This window comes from Pristis pectinata, chromosome 5 (assembly GCF_009764475.1).
Source record: "Pristis pectinata isolate sPriPec2 chromosome 5, sPriPec2.1.pri, whole genome shotgun sequence".
Taxonomy (NCBI): Eukaryota; Metazoa; Chordata; class Chondrichthyes; order Rhinopristiformes; family Pristidae; genus Pristis; species Pristis pectinata.
In genome coordinates, this window is record NC_067409.1 from 107,588,818 (window position 1) to 107,611,095 (window position 22,278).

Consider the following 22,278-nt stretch of genomic DNA (forward strand, 5'->3'; position numbering starts at 1 on the left):
GGCCATTGACAGGATTTCAATATTCGATTGTTCATGTTTTAAGGAACAACACATACATGTGATCCGCACACTATTCTACAAAATAACTTCTTTTGTATTTACCATATGAAGAGAAAACATTACTGGAAATGAACTATGCGCCGAAACCAGCAGAAAAGAGGAAACTAAGCGTGTTCTGGCACAATCTGACACCCGTAAGCCTTTCCACTGACCTTTGCCTTGAACAGCAATAACTCACCATATTAATGAACAATCAACGGAAGCATTTGAAATACCTCAAAATAAAATCCATTCCGCTAAATGCAGCATCTCTCCCTGCTCGCATATATCCCTTCATGTGAAATCCAGCGCTCAGAGTGCAATCTCTTTAGAAGAAAAAAAAGCTGGCTCTTAACAGAAAGTGGAAAAGCGTAATCACAGCCGAAGCCAGCCTAGGTCTCCGTTCCAAATGCCACAATAATGCGCTGTATTATGTGCTCACGTGGTCATACGTCAACTTAAATCCTTTTATTTGAATTTGGGAGATAATTAAAGGAATACTTTTTTTCAGGCAAAGCCTAACTTTTTACCCAACAAATCCTGAGAAGTTTCTTAAGCTCAGTTTTGTTGGTATTGCAGAAGGTTGTTCCGTGATAATTCTTTGCAGGAAATCCGCGATAAGGTAAGTTGGGTCGTCTCTGTCTCATGGTGTGAAAGACCTCCATCCGGAGCCTGTAGGCTGAACTACTTGGAGCAGACGAATAGCTGTTTATAATGGACTAAAACTGGGGTCTGGAGTTTAAACCGATCTATAAGAAGCGAGCCCTCCACATTTTCGACCAAAACAATCAAGAAAGCCCCACAGCGGTTAAGCTTGCATGCGACTCTTCCTTTTCAGGGCGTGCTTTTCAGAGCGCTATTGTATTGGACTTGCTTAACACCCACACGTTACACCAAGCTAGTAGTTATGGGAACTAGAAAAGGTTTGTATTTACCTGACAAAAGCAAAGCAGTCGCTGAAAGCTAAGGTGATTTTACTCAGTGCAGCACAGGGTGAGGGGTAAACTTGACAAGGATGTAGTGATCCTGATTTTTCCCCCAATTGAATCGTAATTCGTGCCTATGGGGACCCCAATGCAAAATGTATGTTTAGATGCTTTAGGGCAATTGGATAACGCACAAAATTTCTTGGGGGTAACAGGAGTGCAAAATAGTTTCAACATGATACTTGTTAATATTCACTGAGAAAAAGAGAATTAGGCAACTCTATTAATGAAATAGAATTGAAACTCTAGCTTCTTTCTTTAAGCAATTTAAGTGCACCATACATTGAAAGTTCAGGAGCATAAAGCGTGTAAGAGAAAATATCGGTACGCCCATCATTTTTCTGCGAGGGAATTTGTTAAAATACGTTTGTGGCAAGGATTCGCAATTAGTATCTTTCTATTCCAAGCACGTAACTTCATCAATTTAAGTTTATTTGTAAAACGCTACTTCCTTCTGTAAATTCTGTCCTGAACAGATAGCCTTCGTCATGTTATTTTTACTTTCTTTACATCCTTCCACCTATCATTTTATGTCTTATCATTTTTATTTCTAAAAGTCATTCTAATCTGTTTTACACAACGTGGATACACTGTCTTAAAACTCTGTTCTCGTCAGTGAGCATCGTCTAATGCCACAAATGTTATTACATGTCACACTTTAAAGTTTTAAGAAAACTCGCACACCTTAAGTTTAGAATTGCATAGTTAAGGCAAGCCGGCAATGGATTGATTTAAATTATGATCGTTACAATGTCTTCAAGTGAAGGGCGTAGGGCAATCTGTTCAACTTCTAAACTCAGCAAACTTTAGAATGATTGCACAGTCTCCACATTCCTAACTCGAACCAAAATCCGTGCAGTCATCTTACAAAGGCCGCAGTGAAACTTTTAGCATAGAGTAAAACATTAATGAATTATTGATGAACGTCTTGAAGTGAAGTTCGAAAGTACTTAAGACAGACGCTTACATAAGTATATGAATATATATAGTGTAACTAAACATAGAAATGACGACAGACAGGCAGATAGATATAGATAGATAGACAGATAGAGATAGATCGATAGATAAAGATAGCTAGATAGATAGACAGACATACATACAGACAGACAGACAAACAGATAGATAGATAGACAGATAGATAGATAGATAGATAGATAGATAGATAGATAGATAGATAGATAGATAGATAGATAGATAGATAGATAGATAGATAGATAGATAGATAGATAGATAGATAGATAGATAGATAGATAGATAGATAGATAGATAGATAGATAGATAGATAGATAGATAGATAGATAGATAGATAGATAGATAGATAGATAGATAGATAGATAGATAAAAAAGAAATAAGGAATCAGCGTTTACTTCAGGTTTCTTTGCAGAAGGTAACTTCCTGATATTGGAACATGGGCGAGGTCAAATATTCGGCGCAGAAAAGTTAAAACAGTGCATTGAGCAGGAGAAACCCATTCGGGCCATGAATTCCCTCAAAGCTCAGGGCATGCTGTTAGATTTTTCTCCCGAAGTCAATTTGTAGTATTTCCATTCTAGGAATGCCAGAAAGGACTTTCAAAAATACAAAATTCAACCTTAAAAGATTCGAGAAGATGACTTATATCAACACGTGCATTATAAAGAAAGGGGGATCCAAATAAAGGGGCCTTCGGGCTTGACGATAAACAATGACTTCCCTTTCCTTAGGTCAAGTTTTGAGCCATCAATTACTAACTGGACTGGAATTTTTCCTCTGTGCAGATAGACAGAGCTACAAAGAAGTCTTATAGCTTACCTGACAATTCAGCCAAATCCAAACCAGCCTCAAAGGACAGATAAAGACTGCTGTGAAATTGATAATGTGCTTTACAGGGGAAAAGTTTCTACGTACGCTGAAGATCCTACATTTTCCAAATTATCCGGCTGTTTTGAATATATTGCTCTGTGCTAGCTCCAGGCACAATTGCTTTCTGCAGACCTTTCTCAAAACAGAAAGGCCGGAGAATGAAGTTACTCCCCTAATACTGATTCGACGCCCTGCAAGTGCTGAACTGTTTCCCTTATAGGCTTCTGCAGCCGTCTGGGGTACTGCTTTTCTGTGAGATCTATGTATTAGAGAAGGAGAGGAAAAAAAAGAGCCCGGCAAACAAGCAGGGCCAAGCCGAGGGGGAAAAAAAACCTTATGGAATCCGTTCACGTGACTTAAAAATAATTGTTAGCAGAATCTGGATTAAATCTTCTTATTAACCGCATACAATAAAGTTTCTGTGGTTCATTGTCAGGCTAGTATGCTTGCAAACTGGCGTTGCATTTATGCGATGTTGATTTAGGAAACAGCTGCAGCAGACTTGAGGAGAGCTAAGTCCCAATGCATTACTAAGGTAAGGGTGAAGCCGTGCAACATACAGAGTAAATGGCATTTGCACTTTAAACCCCAGCCACTGCCACACGTTCATTGACTATTTTAAAAATATCAAGATATTCGTAATTAACAAATGTAAAACTTCGGAGAAGGTAATTTATTGCATTGAAATCGCATAATAGGTTTCCGTTCACTTTGCTCAAGAGAAAAATTAAACTGGTTTGGATGGGACTATTAGACCTCAAAACAGTAAATAAATTGGGATTTTATGCACATTTTTTTCTAACGTTCATCTGTATAAAATTGCTTAATAGCTCGAGAATTTACAAAAGAGAGGTCCAAATGAAACAATAGTATTTGGTTAAATCTAATTAATGTAAGCTTTAAAAGAAAGGTCTCTAAAAATAAAGCAGCTAAGTATCAGTGAAATTCTGTTGGCTTTCATTTTAAGAAACTCGTTTCTGCATGCGGGTGCAATTGACAAACCCATCACAACAAAGCATTAAGGCCGAGTAATTTATTGCACTCCTCATTCCACGCCATAAAACTACTCTAGTTATCAAACGACAGTTTAAACTAACCAGAAAATTTGAGCTTTCTTATTACTTCTAAACTAGCAAAAGTCTGGCAACATTATTTACTCGATTTACGGCGGGCATAATATTACCGTTAATCCAACAGATTTTAAGGAGTAAACAGGCAGATTAAAGGCGCCTTTGCAGTTCTATCCCAAATCGATTATTTCTTGTGGGTCTTTCTCACTAACAGCCTCTTGTTTTCCTGGAAAACTCAAGCGTTATTTCCCATTTTACGTGCTGTTGAAAATTTCACATTCCGACCTAATATTATCATTGGATTTTCAATGATTTAGCTCGAGACGGCCGTAAATGAATATTCACTTTTAAACTTTGTTTTTTTTCCCTCTATGATAAAACTGCAAATCAAATCTGAAATGCAGCGCATTTAGATAGTTACATGAAATAGAAAAAATGAGAGAAACGGAAATAGGCGGTGGCTCTTTGATTTCTTTGTAAGTCGGGTAATAATTAAACAAAGAAACGTGGTAGTATTTTCAAAACCTTTCACTGTATTTTGTTGATTACAGCTCGGGAATCGCGTGTTAGTTTCAATAAATTAGTACAAATGGGATGAAAATTGCTTACTAACTTTACAAACACAGACATTAGGGAGGTTTACACTGGAATAACGTTGGGACCATATGGCAAATAAAGGGATAGTTGCACAAAGCACTTGCATTTTGTCAATCTTTTTTGACAACAAATTAACATGCAAAGGAACATAACTGTCCTGCGCAATTGCAATTAGAAAAGCTGTCCCTGCCAATGTTTCTGGAAAATATTGGAAGCTTAAACTATATTTATTAGTATCTTAAAGTTGGTTTTCCTGCAAATAATCAGAGTTATTGTGGCCTTGATTTTATTCTAGAATTTTTTAAATAAATCAAGCTGTATGTTTGTGGCTCCAGTGAATTCTTTGAGGTTGCTGTGAATCCCAAACAAAGGAAGTACCCAAGGCTTTTGTTCCCTCAACTAACCACCAAACTGACACTCTCAAATGGCTCCATGACTACCTTTTGCGCCTGGGTAATACATTTTAACATGGCAAGGAATCAGCTCTGCCTAGAGCACACAACCTCTCATCTTATAACAGAGTTGGAAAAATAAATGACGTTTTCATTTAGTGTCCACTGATTCCGATGAGCTGCAGCACCAAACCACCTGTTACTCTAAAATAAGTGTACCTGAAACTAGACATGGGGTTTCAGCACTACAACTAATTCAACTTATTTTTACCTCTTAACTTCGGGCTCTAGCCCATCTCGATGCCCAATTTGGTTATCCTGGAGCAAGTCCTGTTTCTGGATAGAGAGATCTAGATCTGAAAGAAGCATTTATTGTTAAATTAAAGGACCATGCTTCGGTTGCCAAATAGTAACTCATGATGTGGTTGTGCTGTTCTAATTTTAGGAGGTGGATCCAATTACTGAAGTGTTTTATTGGAATGCCAGCCCGGAAGTACCAGCCGGTGTACTGTTGCAATTATCTTGTTTTGATTGATCATAACGAATAGTAGGAATAATAAAATGTATTTGACTGGAGCGATAAGACATTTAATTAAGTGTTATGTACTTTTACTAATGATTTTTATTGTAAATATTAGAAGCAGTACTTAATTATGAGCGCAAACAAATGCACGTTTTATGAATGTCCTTTCGCCAGGTAACAACATCAAATCTATCTATTAAATAAGAAATGAATATTGAAAAGAATAAATGTATTCTCTCGCGAGGACAAATTACGTCCATATGAGTTCAGAGTTTATTCCAACAACGGATGAAAATAAATGAATAAAATATTTGAATAATAAGCAGGACCGGGAATTTATCATAAAATATAATAAAGACAGGTGTTTCTGTACAACTCTGTGTATTGTCCGGCTCAGAGTTGCACATCATATCTAGACACAAGTCAGGCAGTATATAGTCAGAATAAGTGCAACACTTTGTTCAGAATTACACATGTTAGTACATTTGCTGGAGCACCATAACTCTGTCATTTATTGTAAATCGCTCAAATTAATGAATCATAGAGGAATTTAGCTGATGCCTCTTCATTTCCAAACGCTCCTGCCTACAGTTGCCTTTCAGCCCTGCGCATGTAAGAGATGGTGATTTATTAACGACAGGAAAATTGAACAAAGCAGCACAGCTACACCGTGGTATCCAGGCATACATACTGTGAACTAGAACATCATCATATGTGTTTGTATTTGTTGCAATTAATCATGAAAAAATCTAAAATATTACTGACACGCGAGAGACTGACTAAACACCATCACAGACATGCCGTGATTTAAATCTGAATACTAAAGGGCGCTATTCATCACATTTATGACAGTTTTAAGAAATAAAAAAAATGTTAAAACATAAACAGAATAAAGGACGGATCATAAAGAGACTACTTACCACAATTCTTAGCTGATTTGTGCCACTTCACTTTCTGAGACAGATCTTCCAATTATAGACTTATTTTTTAAGGAAAGTTCATTTTCACATCAGACTGAAACAGATCTAGTGCGAATACTGACGACTACATATCTATTCCGGACCGGCTGCATTAATTATTTAATGAGTCACGTGACGGGAGAGATTAAAATTTCAATACATACACGGAGGAGACGCGTGACCCTTTATCTTGGAGTGTGGAGTTTTTTTTCTCTTTGCGCCCTTCTTACTTGAATCTTTATTGTTCGGGGTTTCTTTTGGTCTTTGGATGCTCGCTGGTAAGTGATAATGCAAAAATGACTGGCCTGTGCTAATCCCAGATTTGACAGGTCCGCCATTTATGTCACCTACATTTCGAGCTGCCTCAGTCCAATATTCCTGGGCATTTCTTCAAGCTGTCTTTATTGTCCGCCTGACAGTTTGATATTGAAGCTCAGTGTTACAGTATCCCGCATACATAACAGTCACACGGAAGGCTAACTCTTTCATATGTGACTTTACATCCCCATAAGGCTGTTAAATTTGACACCGAATCGACCCTCACTGGCCACAGTCGATATTTTATTATACCACCCAAATGTGTATTAGGTTTTATATTGTGTCTGGAGGTCTTCGGGATCCAACGATTATCATAGTGCATAGACTAGTTATTCTAAGTGTGACAAGGAACATTATGCTGTAAAAACAGTCGACTTAATAATAGTCCCAGTAAATTTAATGGTTGGTGGCAATTATGCTGACAATTTTAGTTGTGCTTTAAACCCAAGCCCTCTTGTTCTGGGCACTTTGCACTTGTGCATCCGTTTTCATGTCTCGAATGGAGAAATGTTTTATAATAATTTTAATCAGTCACCAGTAACTCTCTAAAATGTCGGCTGCAAAACGCCATGGGTGTAAATATAGTATCAAGAAAGTAAGCACGTGCTTGGTAGAAAGAAGTATCAGTTATTCTCTTCAATAATCAGAACAATGGAGTGCTCCGATAGGTGAATTATCTCACGATTACAAGTGAAGGATTCTCTTAAGTCATTAACCACAAAAGTGTTATTAACTAAACCATTCAAAACAACCATTGTTTCTTATCACGTGCAACTTTCCGAGCCTGTATATAAATCATCGACAAATTTTCCTTACATAAGCACACGCCGCATATTTAAAAAGGTTAAGTTAGATATAGTTTATCTGTGTCTGCGTGTGTCCGTGTATGTGTGCATTTATGTCCGTGAGTGTGTACGTGTGGTTATGCGTTCTTGCGTGTGTAATATTCAATATCGGCGTATACTTAAAAATAGTTTAATACATATCGCTTGGACGTCTTAGACAGCTTTTGGATAGCGAGCTGTATTCTTTTAGTTCCTATCTGCAGGCATAGGAAATAGTGGAAAGAGCGCTGTCCATCTTTTAAAGGTCAAGGGTTTGAGAGGGTCAGTCTGCAACGCTAAAAACGGCTAATCGGTCAGAAAATTTGTCCTCTTGGTGAACTCACTCTGGTTGCCCAGCCGTTGACAAACAATGCAACTTTTTATTACAAAAGACGGTTCGATTTACAATAAACTAAAAACATCAAAGAGAAAGAAAAAGATGCAAACGGGGTTTCATGTGCTCAAGGCACCAAAAATGTGGTCATATAAAGGACAGGCTATAATCACTTTACAAAACTGTTTTTACATGTTTTAAATTATCGTTTGCCTTTGAAAATATGCGTTTTATAATTTCCTGTTGTAATAAACGTTGGCCAGCTAAAACTCCACAAATGTTCCAAGGGTTGGGGTTGGTGGGGGGGGGGGGGGGGGGGGGGGGAGGTGGAAGAAGCATGGTGTGTGTCGAGATGGCCACATTTTATTCAAGAGATCCAATGTGTTCATACACTTTTCTAAAAGAACACCCTTCAGACTTGCTGTTGAAGTATACAAAGAAGTATTTATTGAATGAGGTGATTAATGATTCTGGGTAAAATCTGTTATTTTCAATCTGTTTAAAATTCCTTTTACAGATAAGCAAGCACGGTTGTCTAATGGCTGAAGTTTCTCATCGCTCTTTCTTTGCCTTTTTATATTCGTTTGCAGTGGTCGTAAAGTTCTTTTACAAGCCATATTTTATAACGTTTATGTTTGATATTAGCACTGGATATTTGTAATTTCTTAAAAACAAAGTATTTTGACGGATTGCGGCAATATATATTTTAAAAGAAGTTAAAATGTCGAATTGAGTCTATTTTTGTGAAATTCCTCGCAAAGCTTCTGATTACTTTATTAGTGAGAAATATTTACATAACTACAGAGTACTCTCGTTTTTAAGCAACAATTTTGGGAAGAAATGTATCCAAAATGCTTAATTGAATTATCCTCGCCACTAACGTACTGCATTCAGTATATTGATATTGTTTGTTCTTATTATCTATACAATTTGCAGAAAGAAAAGAATAAAAAACAAGGAACGAATTTTTCTTGCGTGAATTTTAAACAATTGCTCTGACAAAGCATCATTTGAAGAATGCATCATTTGTTATACAAAAATACCCCGTTGACGCTGATTTTCAGGATCCCTGATATTTGCGTTTTCTTCAAGCAGACAATATAACCAAGCAGATTAGATTATCATAATGTTAGAAGTCATAAGCTACGACTTTATATTTAGTGAATTCTTGTTTAATTATTTAGTCTCTTTCTGCAAGCTTAACAAAATTGTATGGCAGTAAGTACTCGCTTATTTACTCCCGCAATTCATATTTCCCTGGCCATGAAGAACAAGTATTGCTGTAAGCATTGATAGTGTGTTTTAAATTTAACATTTCCCTGGCCCATGGGGACAAAGTCAATCTAAAAATAATTTCACATGATTACACTCTCTTGCAGGATCAAAAATATAACAATTAGGGTTATAAAAGCCTTATTCACCGCCTTGCAGATGACTTATTATTTGATCGCCTCACATTTTACTGCATTATTTACGACTTAGTGACGTAGAACTTGATGTGGAAAGGCTGTAGAAAGATGAATTATAGATCCAGACAATAATTTATCCTCTTTCGCTGAGTTATTCTTCGGAATCACACACCATTTTTGCAATGTTTTTTTTTGGAAAGCTACATTTTTAAGTTAAAAATGTGATCAGAATAAAAATCACTTGAATGTATGATCACGTTTTGGAGTGGAAGCAAGCCCCAGTTTCGGTGTGTTTATTGAATCCTGACTGCAAGTAAATTGTACACGTAAGAACTGAGATGGTCCACGAATTAACGTTTTATTTAAAGCCTGGGGCTTTGTTTTTACACTGTAAATTATGTCTTTCGTTTTAGCAACATTTGGCACTTCACATAGCACACTGAAATATCCACAGAAAATACACAAATCTTAGCAATGATTTGTACAGTTTCGTCACACTTGGACTGTACCAAAATTGTTAAATATACAACAACTCGTCTGAAATCTCTGAATAAGCTCCTTGCACATTCGTTATACTGATATCAGTACCACAACTATATAGAGGATACAGATTTAAAATAAAGAAAACACCTTAAATAACGCTGGCGACATAATTTATTTCCTATATACGTAGCATCTGAACAGTTTATTCGCTCTAAAAACCATTTCCACATCCACAAATATTGCTGCCTTTCTCATTTTCTAAAACATGTTTATTCTTATATTCTCACAAATATTTCAACAGACTACACTAGTTGAAATGATGACGCTTACAGTTCCTCACAATATCTATTATTCACGGTCCTTTGCTCTTTTTGCTTTGAATATCACGGTAGAAGCCACTTTGACAGAACTTAGCATCGATTCGTGTGGGGGTAATGAAGGATACAGAATGTACCCAATCAAACAGAAAACATTTTAAAAGTCTGCTGAGAATGGGTTAACACAATAGAAATGCGTGACCCTAATGAGGTTAACAGCATATCTCCTGGAAGAAAATTCTCATTGCAAGAAATCCTTCCCCATTCAAGTCAATTATGTGGCAAACACATTTTGGTCCAAACTATGTTGTGGGAGAGGGGTTCGAGACTCGAAGCAGCTATAGGCTTGATGAATTTGGTGCTGAACCATCTGGCTGTGGGCCCTGGGAGGATACTTGTGTTTGCTGGCTTGCAGAAGATGATGAGCTAGCAGAACGCATCTTAGTGTTAGGCAGTTTGTGATCTTTCTTCCATTTCATCCTTCTGTTCTGAAACCAGATCTTCACCTGGCGTTCAGACAGGCAAAGAGTGTGTGCAATCTCAATGCGTCGACGCCTGGTTAGGTAACGGTTAAAATGGAACTCCTTCTCCAGCTCTAATACTTGTTGTCTCGTGTAAGCAGTTCGAGAACGTTTGGGCTCTCCTCCAGTGTAATTTGGGTTCACTGAACAAAAAAAAAGTAACCAAACATAAATACAGAGACAGGCACGAATCTGACAATGGGATTAGATGCACGTGAATGAAGGTTATAAAAGTCCAGAGTTTTTTGTCAAAAGTGTTCTGACAACGGAGAACAATCTACTGCAATAAAATGGCTCTGGGTATTTAGGTTAGAAAAGCATCAAAGACACATGGCCAGGAGCGAGATCCAGGGCAATCAAATTTATGGGCTCTGTAATTACCGACCTAACAGTTAGGTGATCGTAAATCTCATGAAAGGGCTAGTTACAGAAAGGGTTCCGCACATCCGATTTCAAGTGAATTTTAATTGTTTCAGTTAGCTTTAGTTACTTACCGGTGGTAACGTGTATTTTCTTCATCCACGGGTAAACTATGGGCTCTTTGCTGAGAGTGCCCTTCTGGGCAGTGGGATTTTTCGCATTTTGGCTACACAAAGCTGGTGTGGCTACTGGGACCACTTCACAAAGCTGATTCTGTCTCGGTATGTGATTTTGGAGGCTAGCCTGCGACTGCATATGACCCCTTTGCGACATGTCTTGGTTGCCAGTGCCTTGGACATTGTTGAAGCTGTAGGTCGGCTCTGGGTAGTTTGATTGTGGGTATAGTGCCTCATGATGGAATCCAGTGTCCCGCGGCCGCTCGTAGTATTCAGGAGATTGGCTTGGTATGTAGTTATTTTGAGAATATTCCTCACAAGGTGGAAATTTTGGCTCAACGTAGTTGGAGTTTATCAAAAACGAACTCATGGTCATTAATTTCTGAAGTGCAAAATACTAATTTTTCTCGCGTTGTCGTTTTTCTGTTCCATAAAACCCTCCTACTTGCTGTCAAGTGTATAAAGTTAGCTGTTCATGTGATGTAAGCAGCCAATGGGACGAGTGGCTGTGGGTCCCGGATAAGGAAATACACCAATGATGAATGCACGGAGTCCAGTGAAAAATTCCATATTATCATTCAAAATCTCGTTTCCCCGAAATTATGTTGCCGCATAGAAAGAAAAATAAACTGTAGTAATCAGGAAAAAAGCTAATTGTAAAATGATTTAAAATAGGCAATGATGTCACGATATTTTATCGAAAACATATATTTGCAAAATGTATGTTAACGGGGAAAATATCACAAGATAGTATCAACAGCGGTCTGATAATGTCTGAAATAGTTTACTCTTTTCTGGGAATGCGACTCTACAAGCATGTTTCACCCATTTGTCGGGGGGAAGTTAAGGGGATTTGGGGATATAATTACGAGAGTTCAGTTGTCCTCACTGGAGTAACAGATGCTATTGAAGACATTCTGGGCTTCAGTCCTTGAAAGAAGAATTCCCATAAAATTCTGAAAATATTATGCTTACTGTAATAAAACATGAGTCTTTTCGAATATCTCACAAAGATCTCAATGTAAAATCACATTCGCGAAGCGTTAGATAACCTAAGAGAACGTTGGAAGATTTTGTCCAGTTACTTCATGTATATTACAAAACGTTATGTAATCAATTGATATTCCTACATGGCATAATAAAATTTTGTTAAAACAAACTACCATTTAATTGTTCGATTGTGAAGTATTTTATTTAATATTGTCCTCCGAGATTTTTTTTAATCTGAATTAATTGAGCTGCATGAAATAAAAGTGGCTGAAACGAACATTGTATTATTAGAAATGGATTATAAAAGTGGATACTGATTGCATTACTTTTATATAAAAAAGCGTGCACAAAGCACAACTGTTCAGTAAAGCAATTAATTTGAATTGATCTTTATTCCAGGGAATTTAATAAACTTTGTTAATTTTGCACATTTGAATTTTGAAACAAAGCTACTTATTTCATCTCCTTGCATAACTAATTGCTGAAAAAATCAATTAAATTCCAGGTTATCCTATCATATCGTGACTTAGTCTGCATGAAGGAAACATATAACTTTAATCAACGTTATCTGGTATAGAAATGTATTAAAACACCAGTAGTATTTGATAACGCTTTCTAATGTTTACTTTCTTAAAGGCAGTAATAACTTGCGTAAAATTGTGCAAACTAATTAGCGTTTTTGGATTAGTTAACCTGATTAAAATTCTACCATGCTTATATTCGAATTCAGTTCTTTTCCGAATACACGCAATAAGAAGTTGCCTCAACAGAAAAGTGCCAAGTTGGTGCATTGCGCGTTATATTTCCAAAATAATCATATGCAAAATATGCTTTCTGGACTGCAATAAAAGTGATTCATAACATTCGTTGTTGTCAATAAAGGATGCGTTAAGATCTCTATTTTATTGTTTGGACGGTACACTGTATCCAGAAACATTTGCCCACATTTTATCAGAGTGAATCTTTTCCAACCACTGGAACGCATAGTTAGTGGAGTACATTTCCCAACCCACCCTGTTTTACAACGCAGTGTAATCGTCCATTAGAACGCGTTCAATTAAACATCAAGCTGTAAAATCAATTGACTTTCGGTGTAATTAATACATGCTTATTTCCTCTGCTCGCCATACAAAGAAGCTCTGTAAGGGACGACTTAAATAGCAACATTAATATTTTGTGCGATTTTATTTTACACGCCCCCAGAATATCTTGTGTACATGTTTATATTTAAAGAATATATATTGTTTAAAATTTTATGAAATAATTTGGTCTAAATGATGCTGATAAAATCTTAGTTTCTGCTAAACAACGCCCTTTTTCAGAAATATAAAGTTCCTAAAATAATTGTCGTCGTCTCCCCCCCCCCCCCCCGACACACACACACACACTTCTCTTTGGTAGGCGTAGTGTGCACTGTTTTGCACTGACCAAGTAACTTGCCAGTAAATAAAGCAGTCCACTAATTAGCTTGGGCAATGTCTGTATTTACGCTCTTTGTCGAAAAATAGGGAATTAGAACTCATCGTATAAACACAGGGCGTTTCTGAAGACGAGCAAATGCAGGTCAGTCGCCACAACATTTTTTTCATAATAAACAGAGATGGAGCCAAGACCCCCAAGTGTTACCTCGCCTGCGTGAACATTTGACATTTTTACTGCAAGGGTAGATTTACAGCCATTTTAAAGAGAGAGACAAAGTTAACGCTTTTTACGACATTTCCAAAACCTGGGCATTGTAAGAACTTGCATCAAATTTTAATTTTAGAAATAGTCGAGTTTATGAAATCTGTTTCACATAAAAGAGGATCCAAGTTCTGAGGCACTGAAGGGAAGATTTGCTTCGCGGTTTAATAAATCAAAAATTACACTTTACCAGCCTTAACTGTTCCGAACAGCAAATCAGTAGTTTAGATGATTAAGGGTGTCATATTTTCTTCATTAAGCGTCCGAATCCATCAGCACTGCTCGGGGTTTATCAGATAGATTGTATCATGCCAAAATGTACTTGTTTCCCATCTCTATCTGGGGCATATGGTTAAAACAGCCGGAGTCCGAGTCAAAAACAAAATCAAACAAATAAAATGGTACATTTCGAAGATACATCTTCGAGCAAGCTTGCACCGCATCCCACAGAGCCGCACAACTGTGCATTTATTGGACTTCGACACGGGAAACAAAACAAAAGATTTTATTCAATGAAATGAGATTTCGTAAGGGATACGCGAAGCTAAGTTTGGAAGTGACCGAAAAGTGACACCGTGTGCATTTTGTTTCTTATTAATCTTATACATTGACAGTCTTTGTTAAGTAACAAGGCGTGCCATTCGTGAGGCGACATTTTCATATTTGTTAGACGCGGTGACCTGAATTTCACCTCGGCCTTGGACTTAGCCATTTCTAAAAGGCCTATAGTGCTCTTTCAAATACCAGGGTGTTTTGCCCAGGTCATTACCTTTGTGGAGGGGGGGAAGTAGCCAAAATGCATGGGTTCTATGCAGTCCCGAGTGTTGCAATAGCCTTTTCGGGAACCGTCTTTAAATGTTTGTAAATATAACTTCTAGTAAAAGATCAATACATTTGTAAAAATTTGTTTGATGAAACACAGAGAAAAAATTAAGTCGGGAATATATTGAATAACATTTAGCAACACCCGGGATCGGATAATTTGTTTTTTTGGATTTGAAATTAATTTTAACTTACAGAAAAGTTGTACAAAGGACTGCATTGTGTTACTGATACATCTGCATTTAATTTGAAATCCACTCATTTGTGCCTCCATCCGCCTGCTTTGGAATTCCGAACTACATCCCCTGTATTTTATTTAAAAATATCGTTTTCATAAAAAGAAACCTGCTATTTTAGGGAAACAACGTTTTTAATACATAACCTTCAGTTTTAAAATTGTGACACGAAGCCCTTTTTCCTAATTTCACCAATCGAGTACTCCCAATCCATTGTTTTGCCGCTCAAAAATACGTTTTAATTTCTTATAAACTATTCTAGTAACAAGTGTCAACGTTGCAAAACGAAATTATTCGTTTAAAATAAGTTTCCCGTCTTTTTTCAGAGAGAATAAAGGGTCAATTTATGCATGATGGATTCCTGTCTTCTCTATATTCGTATTGGTTGTACTAAATGCGCCACCTTTCTGAGTGCGTCTCTTACTCCATCAATAGATTTTACTCCTATTTATCCATACATATATTAAGTAAATGTATGCTGAAATCTGTATTTTAAAGGAATATTGTAAGTTTCAAGAGGAATGCAATATGGACTCCGAGTAAAGATGGCTTCTTGACCTACTGAATAATGCATTTGTTTTCGTATCGCATATGAAATGATTTGTCCTTTGAAAACTTTTGGTATACGGACTGTGTAATTTGGCCTGCTCGTAACAAGCATTATTTTCGTTTATCTCTGCAACTGCTGTTGTTTTTTTTAACTAACCTATTACCTGTATGCTAATGATTTTCGAACGCACACATTCTCCAGTTTCAAGGTAGAATGCTAATACTGTTTTGCGAAATACATTGTATCTCATTGTTCGTAATTTGCTAAATATAGTGAAAATCAAGAGATATAACAAACATTTTACATGGCTTTATATTTTCTAGCAGTATATTTAACTAAGATCTTTATCTTTCGTGTGACCAAACGGTAACGGTGCAGTTAAACGCTTATATTTTGTGTAAAATATTATATCTGGATTTAATGTCCCAAACAAAATTTGTCCTTCTTCCGTGATTTAGTCGTTTACTTTAAATATTGCAAGCACGGCTAACATTAATTTACAATACGCTTTAAGCATTGACCATAAACCTATAATGGTTCTAATGCTGGCTAATGTATATGTCATTCCTAAAATATAATTTAGCAGTGATAAAATAAGAGAGAAAGGCATAGCCAAATAGTTGCTCAAATAAATAAAAGTATTTGAGGAAATACGTGAGCTTTTTAACAGCATTATATGTAGTTTTTTTTTCAAATGCTACACTTCTATCGATGTGAACAAAACGGAACTGAAAGAAATATAGAGTAGGACACATACCTATATAATTTTATGATTTAAACTAGATGTCAGTTCAAACATATGTACTTGTGAAATGTTCATTAATTCTAAATTAGCAGCAGTTGCTCTACATTTCTTTTTTTAAAGAAGGTTTCTATGAATCTAAATCTAATTGATGTCGATCTTTGCCTTGGGGTGGATAGTGTACCCTGTTGTATAGTGGAATTCGACACAAACCCTAAAAAGCGGTAATTCCTTGCAGAAAACTGCGAACTTAAATAAAACCTTTGAATTATTTTTCAGAGAGATGTCTCTTGATTTTTGTACAGTTACGAAAGATTTACCTGCTACATTTACACAGCAGATAGGAAAAATACCGTGGTCGATTTTTCAATATGAAATACAATGTGTCTCGATCATGAAAAGAGCATTTTTTTTCTTTCCTTTCGTCAGTAATTGAGGTCGTTCAGTCGCTAGGGTTCACCTGGAGTCCATAGCATGATACACGGGTAACTCAAAGCTATTTTATCTTTTGTGCTGATAGTCAAGATCGTGCTATAACATTGACATCAAACTCTGTCTGAGCAGATGATTACAAGTCGTGCAAAACGTAAACTTTTGACCCTCAACTTTTTGACCTATAGTCGTACCGCCCTGCCAACCACGGTACAGGGAGCCTTTTTCAAAGCACCACTGAGGACTAAATAATATCCCCTTTCGTTCACTATTTTCATGATGTACTGCTAATTTCAAGTTTGGGAAAGCGAAAGAAATGGTCCCCCACCCCCTCCCCGTCTGTCCCACACCCAACCCCTTCCCAGCCCGTTTCCCCATAAGTGAAACGTTCCTTTAATCTCAAAAATGGCATGAACCTCAACAGTCTGCAAGCTGTTTATTCGAGTGCTCCTTTATTTTGTTGGATGTCCCAAAGTGGGTAAGTTTTTATCATTGCAGCGGCCAGCCGATGTAATTATAGATAGCATAGCAAAAAAAACCAGATCAATTTAGCATGAGTTTACTTTAGCATTTTCGTTCTTTTCTGTTATACGGATAGAACAATGGATACGTGAGCTTCCAGTCAATGCTAATACTGACTGTGAACTTGGTCTAAAGCGAGCTCTGCTGGTGAGTCGCAGAGTGTGCAGATACTCCTTTCTTTCCTGAAAACATGCCCTTTTTGATTTAAGGAACGAAAATCCCCCTAACAATGAAATAATCCCCGATCCAAATTATATATTTTTGTAAAATAGGGGCGCTTTTTTAACCTTCCTTGCCAAAGACGGATTACTTTAATGATACTCTCTAAAGAAAAAAAATGCATTATTAATTAGCTTACGTCGCATCTGCAAGTACTAGATGAAGCAAACATAAAATATCAAAAGGAGGCGGGAAAATAATCAACTTTGTTAAATTTTCTTTTGCGTATTGATTCTAAGTGAACTTCCTCTAAGAGATTGTTTCAATATTCCACTTTCTTCCTCAAGAGAACCAGAACGTTGACAAATACAAATGCATAAGCATAAGTAATTCAGATTGCTATTTTAAGCTTTGCCTAATGATATCCTATTTAGGGAAGGTGTGCATGATAACTACTTTTGCCCCCTCCCCCTTATTTTATGAAGGACATATCTATGGTAACAAAATAAAAGATATGGTTTGTTTAGTGGGTTCACCTGTTTCCCCCCATTCCAACTGTAGCAGGACATAATGATATGAACGTAATCCTTCAGCCGTTTATTACAATATCTTCCATTCCAGTAAACACAGCGGTTATTAATGAAACCATTTCAGGAAGACTTAACAAGTTCTCTATTTCTACAAGGTCATACTGCAGACAAAACTTTACGGCTGAAAAATTCATGGCAGCGCATTTAGTAACAATCTGTTTCTTTAGGTCATTATTTGTCTCTACTGAAACACAGCTAATTCCATGAACGTGAGTGCCAAGGGACTTCATACAAAATAAAGAAATAAAACGTGAACATGACGGAAGTCCTGAAAGCATATGTGTGTTACTTTCTGTTAACGTCCTTCATTTTTACAATTCAGAGATTCCATTTAACTGTGTCGCTAAGAGTCAGATAGATAGACTAAATACAACTGAAAATGGAAACCAATCGGTGAAACACTTATGCAGCTTGCTAGGCAATCTGAACTGATAAATTAGGCTATCATGTGGATAATATTATCACACATGCATCTATGTTCAGTTCTTTGAGAGAGCTGTATGGTAACGTATCATGTTCATAGACAAAAGGAATATTACCACTCCCTCTTAAAGTTATTTTGTGCTGTAATAAACGCCGCCAATTATCTTACTTTAATCATAAATAGGAAATCTCAATACTGCCAGCCGCCCTTTCCCACTCCCCCCCCCCCCCACCTCACCCACCCACCCACCACCAACAACAACACCAAATCCGCTGAAGGGGCCCGAGAAATTTGTCGCAGTCTCACAAAATATAAAAGTGCATAAATTTTACAGATAAAAAGACTAACTACTTTAAAATCCTTGTAACTTGCTCTGGATTAGATAAAGAATCTAATTTGTTGAGTTTAGGGAAACTTCTTTTCTAGCCAAAGACAAACTAGCAGAGATTGCAATTGAAGAACGTGGTGCCCTTTCGATGCCCTTAGCACAGACGAAACGTAAGCACGTCGCATTCCAGATTTTATGGCGTCCATCTCTTTACCACTCACAACTTTTCATTTGTTTTACATTTCTATTTTTTCCGCGATAAGAGAATTGTTGGTTGAACCGTAGAGAAGCTGCTTTTAATTTTAACCGCTGATTAATGAGATGCCGTGTTAAAGGGTAAAGATATGATACGTTAAAGCTCTGAATTAAACGCCTCAACTAAAACTTATCCAATGGTTTAATTTAAGAAAACAAAAGATTTTGAATTTATAGCCCATTTATAAATTGCGAAACAGCTTTTTTGGGGGAAACTTCATTCACTACAATTTCAGACAAAATATTCTGTCTTGTCAGAAATTGAATTTATTGATAATTTATGTTTGACCCACTGAACCTTTGCACTGCGTGTTATGTCTTTGGACAAGGGTCTTCTTGAAGAAGACTTTGTAAAGGACGCTTCAATAATGAACCCATGATTTTAAAAAAATGTATCTGTTCACGTTCACGTAAAATGGCAGCCTCAAACCACTGAAAGAAAACTTCTGAAAGGCAAATACAGACAGTTCTCCTCAGAAACTAGTTAAACTCCCTCCCTCCCTCTCCCCATCTCCCTCTCATTCCCTCTCTTACACACACACTTACACACACGCAGTTTACTAAGTGTAGAAGGAAGGCAATGGGGGAAAATATAGATACCTTACTGAGGAAAGCTCAGTGGTCGGCACTTTTAGGAGAGCACCGTAAACCATTCTGTATCATTGGTCCCCACAGAATATCTGCATTGCACAGTTGTGTGCAGTTAACATTTCAGATAACATATATAGGTTTAATCCTTTAACCCTACATCGTGCCCCCCTCTCCAACTTTTTTTGCCCAGTTTGAAATGTCGATTGTTTTTTTTATAAATGAAATGTTTCCCCAAGTTCAGCAAATGATATCAAGTGCATAAACCATTGAGTAGTTTGAAACGAAATAATACATTATCACCAATGTTTTGGAATGCTGTTGCAAGTTAATCAATTGTAACTGTTATAAGTAATATGTAATGTTAGTCTGAATGCCACTCTAGCACTGACTCAAACTAAAGATCGTTTTGTCTTGTTATAAGAAGCCTTTAAGTGATCTGGACAGATGATATATTAAACTGTCATATTTAAATGTAAACTAATACAAAGGAAATTACAACAGATTGACGCGATTGACATGGCCGATCCGGAACTGCTGTACTGATACAGGGGCCGATTTCCTTTATTTACTGTTGGATTTTTATAGCACATCGTAAAACGGACCTAATTGCAGTGGAATGTTTTGAGTGTAAGTTCTGGAGGGTAATTGCTTTCAACCTCTCTAATCGATTGGCCGCCTATTATCTTCACTTCTTATACTATAAGCTAGCTTTGACATTATAAATGAAAATTGAATACCCGTAGAAGCTAATGAATTTTCTCAATTTAAAAAAAACTTTCGTTGTTCAGAAGTACTATCTTCAAGCATTCTTCCTTAGATTATACATGTAAGTCTCCATCTACACACTAGACTAGCGGAAGCTTCAAAGAATGAAAAATCGGTCATAAAGTTTATGGTTCGTCAGCCACTACTGTGGGAAACCTGCAATTCACCAAAAACAATGTTGATGTTACAACAATTAGAGTTAAAGTTGCAGGAACTCTTCAATTGGTTGGATTTCAAATGTTTTTTTTTCTTTTAATAAATCTGGTGTTTCTGTCGCACATATGCCTAAATTTAGGTCGTAAGGATGTTTTTATTTGCAGTAACATCTTTAGTTATATTACTTCTACTTTTATTCCTCAAAAGAATGATGATTGTCGCCATAAAAGTTTAAATTACAATTTCGAGGACTGGGCTGGGGGAGGGGTGGTTTGCTTGGTTACGTGAAAGAATCATGTAATACAGTTTGTGTACCTTAATCTAATCATGTGTGCAGACTGAGTTTATGTTGAAACTCCTCAAGCCACACTTACACCCTAGTCATTAAAGTATCAGTGCCCGTAAGTTCCCAAACTGCATGATAATGAATACATTTGAAACATATACTTTGTAACAACACCAACAGGAGACTTGTCACAACAGCAGCATAACACTCCCCTCAAGCAAATCACAGATAAGCAAATAAAATAGCACATCTGAGCTTGCGGGAAAAAATATTCTGTCCACAGTATTAAGTATTGAACAATAACAGTAGCTTTCGGTAAAAATTAATCGTACCTTCCAAAAACCTGTTACACACATTTTTTTTAATGGAACACATACTCTTCTCTCAAAGTTATTTCCTTTCTTAATCATTCTTTTCTTTCGACCTGGTTTGTAAAATAGAATCTTCATTTGAACGCAATAAGATACTAACCCGTAGTTTACCCAGAGTAATTTCTGCCTCAATGCACTCTGGGTGCTACTTAAGGCCTGTATTACTGGGCCAAATTTCTTTGCGAATTGTAACGATAATATTTCAACAAAATTTACCTTGTCTTGCAAGAAAACACAACTTTCCTGTACACTGGAGTTGTGGAGATGTGGATAGTCCTCTGAACAAGAAGATTAGCCATTTGAGTGGCCTGTCTGCACACGCAATCTGCAAAGGAGCCAAATGAAGTCCAGCGTCAGTGAGATTATATGTTATGTAGAATATACTGTTGGTTGTCAACTCCCCAAAACCATAAAACTTACTTTAATGACACCACGTGATTTTTTATAGCCAGTGAGGCTATCAGTCTGTGCTATGGATGATTTTACGATCTAATTCATAGACAAAACCCTATTCATTTGGCACCCAAATGTCATATAGCCGGAACTGAGGTGTATAAAAGTTTACTGTTTATAACTTTCAAGGACAAGCACTCACTCAGCAGAAAGGGTGAAAGTGCTGATCCCCCTTGCTGTCAGGAGCTAAGTGGTGACTTTTCTGCCCTGCTTTCACGCGGTAAGTAAAGTTAACTCTATAAAGTGAAAATACCTGTTGGAAAAGGTTTACGCTACACTTTAGAAGGGGAGTTGAGAGATCGTGGCTAACGCCTACCTGCGGAACAAAGTGGTTGAAATGCTTCAGGGTGCAATTTTTCCTCAGGCCCACACTATAGAGTTTCAGAGAAATCAGGTCTATAAAAAAGGTTTGTTCAAATGCAAGAACAGTAGAGTAGCAGCAGCAAAGAAATTGGCGTTTTAGCAGGAGAAGAAGTTGAGTAAACGGTGCGCAAAAATCAGGGCGCAAGGAATGGGATTCAAGAGGCGGACGTATTCACTTCGAAATGCGTAAAGACACCAAATTACAATATAGCACCACGTTTAAATATTCACTGTACTAATTCCTACCGAATTCCGCCATTTGCAATAATCATAAATTTTGAAATGCGTTTGTTACAGACCCGTCTTTATAAGTTTGCGCAACTTGAATCCCTGTGGTAAACCAATCTGCAAAATTTTCATCTGGAGAAATGGGCAAAGTTATAAAAATTAGGCCAAACTTTTACTTCTT

General features: G+C 37.0%; 2 protein-coding genes across 3 annotated transcripts in view; both read right to left on the reverse strand.

The window, feature by feature from the left end:
* Positions 1–22,278, reverse strand: part of LOC127570920 (homeobox protein Hox-A3) — a 43,067-nt gene that overhangs the window by 10,525 nt on the left and 10,264 nt on the right. For both annotated transcript variants that reach the window (XM_052016867.1, XM_052016866.1), the window contains exon 2: positions 21,270–21,378. The gene's annotated coding sequence lies outside the window, so the exon portion shown is untranslated. The remainder of the gene's footprint in view (positions 1–21,269; positions 21,379–22,278) is intronic.
* LOC127570922 (homeobox protein Hox-A4) lies at positions 9,645–11,582 on the reverse strand. Its single transcript, XM_052016870.1, has 2 exons — positions 11,110–11,582; positions 9,645–10,758 (listed from the first exon to the last, which is right to left on the reverse strand). Exons 1-2 carry the CDS (start codon positions 11,525–11,527, stop codon positions 10,433–10,435), a joined length of 744 nt encoding a protein of 247 aa, XP_051872830.1. The 5' UTR covers positions 11,528–11,582; the 3' UTR covers positions 9,645–10,432.